This window comes from Mytilus trossulus, chromosome 3 (genome assembly GCF_036588685.1).
Source record: "Mytilus trossulus isolate FHL-02 chromosome 3, PNRI_Mtr1.1.1.hap1, whole genome shotgun sequence".
In the NCBI taxonomy this organism is placed as follows: domain Eukaryota; kingdom Metazoa; phylum Mollusca; class Bivalvia; order Mytilida; family Mytilidae; genus Mytilus; species Mytilus trossulus.
Window position 1 is genome coordinate 10779804 of NC_086375.1, and position 8541 is coordinate 10788344.

The 8541-nt window shown below is 31.5% G+C and overlaps 1 protein-coding gene and 1 long non-coding RNA gene across 2 annotated transcripts in view; one reads left to right on the top strand and one right to left on the bottom strand.

Moving 5' to 3' along the window:
• LOC134709231 (basic leucine zipper transcriptional factor ATF-like 3) overlaps positions 1 to 6931 on the bottom strand; it is a 30584-nt gene extending 23653 nt beyond the window's left edge. Inside the window, exon 1 of the mRNA XM_063569398.1 lies at positions 6880 to 6931. Within this exon, the coding sequence (XP_063425468.1) occupies positions 6880 to 6897 (18 nt within the window). The 5' untranslated portion in view covers positions 6898 to 6931. The remainder of the gene's footprint in view (positions 1 to 6879) is intronic.
• LOC134709230 (uncharacterized) lies at positions 1441 to 6463 on the top strand. Its single transcript, XR_010105930.1, has 2 exons — positions 1441 to 1610; positions 5171 to 6463. It is a non-coding gene; the product is annotated as an uncharacterized LOC134709230 (long non-coding RNA).
• Positions 6932 to 8541: the final 1610 nt, after the last annotated feature.

Below are 8541 nucleotides of genomic sequence, written 5' to 3' on the forward strand. Positions count from 1 at the left end.
GGGAGGGACTTTTTTTTATGTTTTTCTTGGGGGGGGGGATTTATAATTTTACCTGTTTCTGATCTTATAAAAATATGCAGTTCATCGAATCAATAAAAACTAATTTAATCCTACCACATGTCTTTTTTTTTTTATTTATCTAAAATTTGCCTAAATGATCTGTGTATTTTTCTTCCTTCCAAGTCACCGATCTTAAAGTTTGCTTAGTACTTCATGCATTACTTAAAAACATCATGGGTACAATTTCATCAAGAAAAACTTTAATCTTTTTGTATAAAAGAAGACAATGAAATGTTTTCCCTGATTCAGTTCCACAAACATGTATTTGCTTATTTTGTACACAACATTTTAAGTTGTAAATTTATATCGGTTTACATAAAAATTTAATCAGGTTTTCTTAATGTAGAAGATAAATGTTTACGTCATATAGACAAAGTATAGTCCAACCGTCAAATGAAATATTCAGGAAATGACAAAAAAGTAACATAAACACGGGTCCAACGTAAATTCTGTGGTAATCTTCAGAAGAATTGTTGTTGTGAGTCAAATTTATATGAGAGTGAAAGTAATTCAGCCAGAAACCCAACAGCACAAAACCAAAAAAGTCATCGCAAGCGATGTTGATATTGATACGATTTTAAACAAACAACACATGGAACAGAGTCCCAATAATGACAATACACAAGCGCAAGTTTAATTCACTAAAAGTGAAAAGAAAGTTGTGAATATGTTTATTGTATCTGCCACTCAGTTTTTTCGGAGATGATAGCTCAATTTCGTTATATATATATAAATGTCCTAAATTTGACATTTTCTGAACAAATTCTGAAGCGACATTTATGTGTTTGTCCTATCCAAGGAAACGAACGACCTGAGATGCTTTGATATTTTTTTTTTTGGGGGGGGGGGAAAGGAGGGGAGAGAATTGTGGTATTGAAATGCTGTGAATTTTTACTTAAAAAACTGCACAATAAGCCAGCTTAGAAACTGGAATCCTCTTCAAAACCGTGCTATTTAAATTATGAGTTTACGTTCTGTCTATAAATCTCAAGAGTTTCAAAGTATAAATGGGAAAATTGTATTTAGTTAAATAACAATAAAACCAACGATTTTATCACATAATTTGATATAACTTATCATAAGACATAGTTTTATTAATATTGCTTAAGATACATTAACATCATAAATCACTTAGTATAGATTAGTAATAACTCAGTCTGAATCTCCGTTCATTTTTATTTTACAATATTTAAAGCTGAATCAGAAATTTTTAAGTGACCTTGTTATTATCTTAACATGGATCTTGTAGAGTTGCTCTTGACCTCATTAAGGTTTAGTCATTCATCGAAATTCCGTAACACCTATCCCAATGTTCGCAACTGTAATAAATCATAGGTTGGGGTGCAAAGGTTAAGGTTATCAATTGTAACCTATTTGTAAACAAGATTCCGCGCTTAAAAATTTGACAGGAAGACGTTCAGTTAAAATATAAATACAGACATAGGTCTTCATTTGGCAGTTTCCTTTTCTACACAAAATGAGCAAAGTTAGATGTGTATTCGTCGTTGGGGACATACCACACCTGTCCTTGCGCTAGTTCTCTGAAATAGGTAAGAATTCAACAATCCTTATTTTATATCACAAAACTTGTTTTAAGGACACTGAGTTTCTTTAATTTCTGAGACGTTAGATTTATAAAACACATGTAGACTTAAAGGCGTGATGTAGCACGCACACGAAAAGAATTTATACGAGACAACCGACGTGTTGGAGATCAAAGAGGTTCTTTAAAAAACACCTATACAGACCATTTGTCACATATTATATTTCAGGACCCGTATTTCTTTTGGTTACAAAATATAATTAAACTCTTCATATGAACACAAAAAGGAATAGGATATTTCATTTTGAAAAATCTCTGTTGCCATGTGATTACGCGGTTTGAAAAGCGCGCTTTATTTATAAACCAGATGATACACTCCAACCAGTAATGAGATTTTAAAATACAAGGCAAAACAATTAAAGAAATCTCTCAAAAACTGAAAAAGGAATTTTGAATATCAAATCAATACTCGACGGACAAATTTAGGGAATGATATCTGAACTTTTGAAAATGATATTGTACGTATGTATCGAATACAGTAAATTATAAGTCTTTCACGGATACTGTGGTTATACTGTAATGAGATGCGCAGACAGATTTATGATGATATAATCAAAGAAAAAACTTTGACGGAGGAAGGATAAAATCTAGGACGTTTTCCCAAAATTGACAAAGATCTTTATCGGACAGGATAGTCGCTGCATCGAAGTAAATTCATTGTTTCCTTTTTCACAGTTGATAATCAGCAAGAATATGTGATCATTATTAGTAATAAAAACAACTCCTGAGTCCTCATCAGATATCCTATAAATAGTACGGGAAAGTCCAAGTCAGTGAACTAATATCATAAACTCTGGGTTACATTTTGTCTCTGCAGGTCTTTCAGACAATAAATTCAAATAAAAAAATAACTCTAGTCTTTTCTAGCCCCAAAAAAGTTTTCACAGCGAACGGTAAAATACTGCTTTTGGGACAAGCGGCGTATCTAAGGTGGTGGAACCCCCTTTTTGACGATGAATGCGTCTGAATAGGTAAACATAAGGCTCTTCCCCTCCCCCCCCCCCCCCCCCCCCCCCCCATCCTGGGTTTGAACCCGGGCCCTTTTAAAAATGGCTGGACCCAAATTATATCAAAATTACAGAAAGGACCTGCCAAGCTATATGTAAAAATATGGACAATTCTTTAATAAAAATGGGGGGGGGGGGGGTGTCTTTTTTGCTTAGGTTGATTAGGTACTTTCATACTTTGTGTTAACTGGTATTAAGAAAATATGTGTGTTGTTAACTGTTATTCAAATTATCAAATAACAATTAAGGAATTTTTATCTCCTTGTTTTTTTTTCGATCGATATAAAGTATTTTGCCCTATATTGACCCCATTTTCTTAGGTAAAAATCATTAATCAATTATATAAGTCGTACTGAGATTTCTTCCGGCAACACTGACATCTTAATCCAGCCTTCTATTTCGTCAGCGTTAGCTTATACTGGATCTATGGTTAAACAGTGGCCCAGGATCACAGGTTATAGCAATCAGTGAGCCAGAACCCGAGGCTACGACAAATCATACAATCTAATAGGGTAGCGAATTCAGTTTCTGCAGAGGTTAACCGCTTGTCGAGGTTTAAATTTTCGCACCTTCTATGCAGGATCAAAAGTCAAACATATATTGTTTGCATTTAAGTGACAATTTTGATTTTTTACATTTTATCATTGTCAATAAAAATTTTGTTATTTCATTATTTTAATAAATATTTCAATGATTGAAAGTTGTGACCTCAGTTTACATGGTTTACAGCAATTTAACATTTATTGTTGCAATTTTCATTAATCATGTTGATGCAAATTCATTTCCGGAATTTTCGATTCTTTAATATGAAATAAATATATAGAAAGTTGTCCTTATGTTATATGTTAACCGGACTTTAACCAAATGCCTTTGATTTATGTTAACAAAAAACCTGGGATATGCACCTTACTGTTTAATAATGAACCAATTGTGAACTTGTGATACATGTTTTGATAATTTGCAAACAAAGAGTCTAGTTCTACGGTCTACATCTCGGGACCATTAAAGCATAAAAGGGGGGACACTTTTTTTATGTTTTTCTTTGGGGGGGAGATAATTTATAATTTTACCTGTTTCTGATCTTATTAAAATATGCAGTATATTGAATCAATAAAAACTTATTTAATCATACCACATCTGTTTTTTTTTTATTTATCTAAAATATGCCTAAATGATCTGTGTATTTTTCTTCCTTCCACGTCATCGATCTTAAAGTTAGCTAGGTACTTGACGCATTACTAAATAAACAGCTGCGCTATGACCTCATGATACGCCCGTCGTTTTATGCAATAACCATAATTCTAATATGACGTCCTTATTACGCTTTGTAAACAAAGCCGTGTTCCAATGAGCATAAAAAATATGGTTGACACATGCGCACGAACTTACTGTGTATATTAACGTTATTCCCATCGTTATCCTTTAAATTGTACACATTTAAGCAGCAAGCATACACTTTTATTGTGTATTTTTATAAAACAACATATATTTACCCTGCCAATAGTTTTTAAACTTATCTAATATGAAATGTAATGCACAGACTCCTCGGGGAGGAAACGGGAAAAGCCAAACATTTTTACGGTATTTTCGTACGCTTCGACCTATAAAAACACTGTATTTGTCCTATTAGAATAGAAATAATTCCTTCGTGTCATATATACTCTATGCTCATTTTAACATGGGTAGGCATTATATTTGACCACATTTTACACCTCGCTATCGCTCAGTATAAAATATCGACAAATGTAATGCCTACCCATGTTAAAATGAGCATAGAGCATGACACGAAGGAATCATTTCTTAAATAGTTTCTGAGATACAGCGTGACATGTGAAAACACACCTTTTCTTAACATACTTTTTTAATACTAAAAACTCAATAACTCATAATTAAAGTTTTGAAGCATCACCAAAAAGAATACAGAACTTAAGATTAATATAACTAAGAAGTGGGCAAAGTTTTAAACAATAATCATAAATTGTTTTTTTAGATACGGCGCTACATGTGAACCCCCTCCCCCTTAAAAAAACAAACTCAATATCTCTAAATTAATATTTTGAATCAAAACCAAAAAGTATACAGATCTTTGGATTAATATAATGTAGACCGAAAAGTTATCAATTATTTCCCTTTAATTTCTCAAATTAAAAAAAACAAAAAAACGTATGAAGTTCTTAGATTGGTCATATTCAGGTGCAAATTTTTATGTAAGTATTTGTTCCTTCTTCAGTGAATATAAAATAAGAATATTGTGGTTCATCTCTAACTCTAAGCCAAATGTCAATTTTATTTGATGTAAACATGGTTAAGTGTGTCACCTTAAAACAACCTATCCAAATTCTAATAATTATTTTTAAAGCTTAATTTTACTTGCATTTAATAAATGAACATGATATAGGTATAGATATTCATATGTAAAGATAACTAGTATCTTTATAGTCGTTAATTGTAAAATATATGCACAAATAACATCAAATTTAAAGATAAAATTTCTTTGTAGGTAGAAGAAGCTTTATCAGCAATGGACAACTTAGAGTCATCAAAGGCATCAGGATTATAATTTAGCACGCCAGACGCTCGTTTCGTCTTCATAAGACTCATCAGTGAATCTCATACGAAAACATTCATTAAGCCAACCAAGCACAAAGTTAATGAACATTGAGGATCCGAAATTCCAAACAGTTGTGCCAAATACGGCCAAGGCAACCTAGAAGTTAAGATTGACAATTAATTGAGAATAAAATAATATAGAGAGCAAGATAAATAAGAGAAGAAAATATTTAATCATAGTTACAGTTTTTTTATAAATAGCAGCCTCACTAATCATAACGAAAAAGACAGTTTATCACAAGCATTGCTACCAATCGATCTTGACCCAGTCGTGGCTATATAATTCTGTTTTGCTATCAACGCTACTGATAGTGGGATTGTCTATATAACACTGTTTCTAAAAAGAATATGTTGCTGATTATGATAGAAGTACACCTCCTATTAGTAGTAACATCAGAAGATTACCTTACTACGCTTAAAGAAGTTTTCAAGGAATAATAAACAGTCAATAGGAATATAGACCAACTGTTTTGATGTCTGAAAACTACAAGATCACTTATTAAACACCTATGGTGTGGATACAAACAGGGAAAATACCATAATGTATAAGACAGAACGATAATAGTATGTGACTGAATTCAGTCATAGACTTAGATTTAAAATGTGTTTGTATATATTGTATAGATATTTCTACTGCACAAACCATGTACTTTATAATGTCAATGAATAGTGGTGCCAGTGACTGAATTCAGTCAAGATTTTCGTTATTGTTAACATTAATATGTATATTTAGAATCAACTTGGAATTTTTTTCTATAATACTATAATCTAGTTTTGAAAAAAGGAAGATGATTCTTGATGTTTAATTGTAAATTGACTGAATTCAGTCAACAGTTTTCTTATGCACTTCTGTAAAAACTGTATATACCCCTCAGAGCATTTAACTTGTTGTGTAGGATATTGCACACACCCAACTGCTACCAATCTCTAATTTTTAATGTATTATCAATTGAATATTCAAATAAATTAAGATGAAAGTAAAAGTGCAAGATGACTGAATTCAGTCATGACTATGGTGTCACATATGCAGTTTTTATTCATACAGATAACTGGGACAAACAGATTTTCATTAAAAAAAATAGTCACAATTTAACAGTTTGAATAAAACGTATATTCTCATTTATTTTGTTTTTGAACATGCTAAATAAAAGCTTCAGATTACACAAATGGAAGCAAGTACCCATTATGCCTAATATATTTTTCCAAACAGAGACCGAAATCCTCAGACTAACAAAATAGTATATGCACATTTGCAATCGTGTACTTCTAAGAAAATAGCTGAAAATACGTAAGGACACGATTTGCATCAACATCTGTCAATTTTTTCTAAGATATAGGGAGAAACCTCAGTTATCTAAATTTTAAGGAGGTGTTATTAAGCAGATTCTTGCATACCCTCCATATTTGACAAATCAGAATATTGACAAGTTGAAACAGAATGTGTTGTATATAGATGACGACAGAAAAATGCATGGCCCCCATCGTAATGTATATATACAAGTAATTAATTATTTTAGCAATACAATTCAGAATAAGAAAATACTTAATAACATTTTTATGGGTAAATTTAGAAAATGGTATTTAGAAATGTACACTTACATATTTTCTTTTGAGCATAAGCTTTTAAAGGTCTGGATCGTTTGAAATTGCCCCGACTTGTGTAATACGTAATTAAACGTTGAGCTTTTATACACCACCGATTGAGGATTCCCATGGAAAACACCTTACTAAAAATAACTTATCGATTGGGTCATTTATTTAGGACTTATTTTAGAATGTTTGCATGCTTGCCAAAACAGACTAAGACTCTAAAAACAAAATTGAAAATACATTTGTAAATCAAATCCTCTGAATCTCAGATAGAAAAATCCAAATTTCATTTGGCTGATATCTGCTGAAGATTTATTGATCTATATATATATATAAAATCCATGACCTACAGAATAAATTTAAACCTCGAAAATCATAATACGACACTTGGTTACAAATGTATATATGTTTTTATAATCGACCCTGTTTAAAACAGGGACATTCTGTTCATACGTATTTGAGCTGACCATTTTGAAATGATTTAAATGCAGAACTCTAATTCGTGTTCTATTTTAACGCTATGTTTAAATTTTGCAGGAATATATTACAAGTGTTTAAATTCTTATGTTCTGCACAACACCAGCTGTTTCTAACATGTCTAAAGGGGGCGACAATTTGATTTGCTAAGAACCCAAAAAGTAAGATTATTTTTTTAACTAAAGGGAAAATAAATAGCTATGCCTCCCTAAGAATATTATCAAATGGTCGTCCCATCCAATTTCAATAAATAATCTTTTATTTTTAGAAAACGAACTGTCTGTTGTTTGTGATTTTTTAATAGTATAATTGATGCAAGTTCTCTCTTTGTAAAAGTATTTCATACATGATCATGAAGGCTATGGGCAATATGATTAGTTGGTACTACAGCATAGCTGTTTATGTTTTGCAGTGTTTTTGAGGACTGTTGACTCGTCTTTTCGTTGTTTCGTTTTTTCGCTATGATTTTGTCTGTTTTTCTTTTCATCGTTTTTTTTCCATGCCTATTATAAAAATTATACTAGATAGCATATAATTATATAAACTGATCAATTAACTATTTATGCAGAATTTTCGAAGTCAAATGTAAATAAATTGATGAAAGCCATCCAACTCAGCAAAACACAGTCAAATTATATGCTCAGTCAATCAGACTTTTTTTTTAAATAAATGGTGTACAGTGTATTGAACATGTTGAATGATCGTGTGTCTCATTATGCAAAATGCTTGACTTTACACAATTTTTTTTTAAAAACATTGGGATATGATTTCCAATGAGAAAACTGTACATCAGATTTTACTGGACAAGGATGTGAAATATACTATAGGTAACTGTATGGATATCAACACAAACAATCCCTATAATGCATAGTCAGCTATTAAAGTCCCAAACATGGGAATTTTTAATTATTCCAAATTACGACGACGAGGGATTTTCTAACGACCTTGACTACACATGAAGTTCTTGTACGGTCGGGCAAATAAGGAGAAACCCAACGGCGTGATTTAGACTAAAAGTTTACTTACTTAAACAATAATCTCCTTAAACTTTGACCATGTTTAATTAAGATTGTTATTTTTTTTTCTCTCCAACGAAAATAATGAGACTAGACAAATGTGTAGTCTTACGTAGAATGCCAAATACGGCTTTTGATTAAATAAAAAAGAAAGGCAATGTTAAATGACAAAAAAATC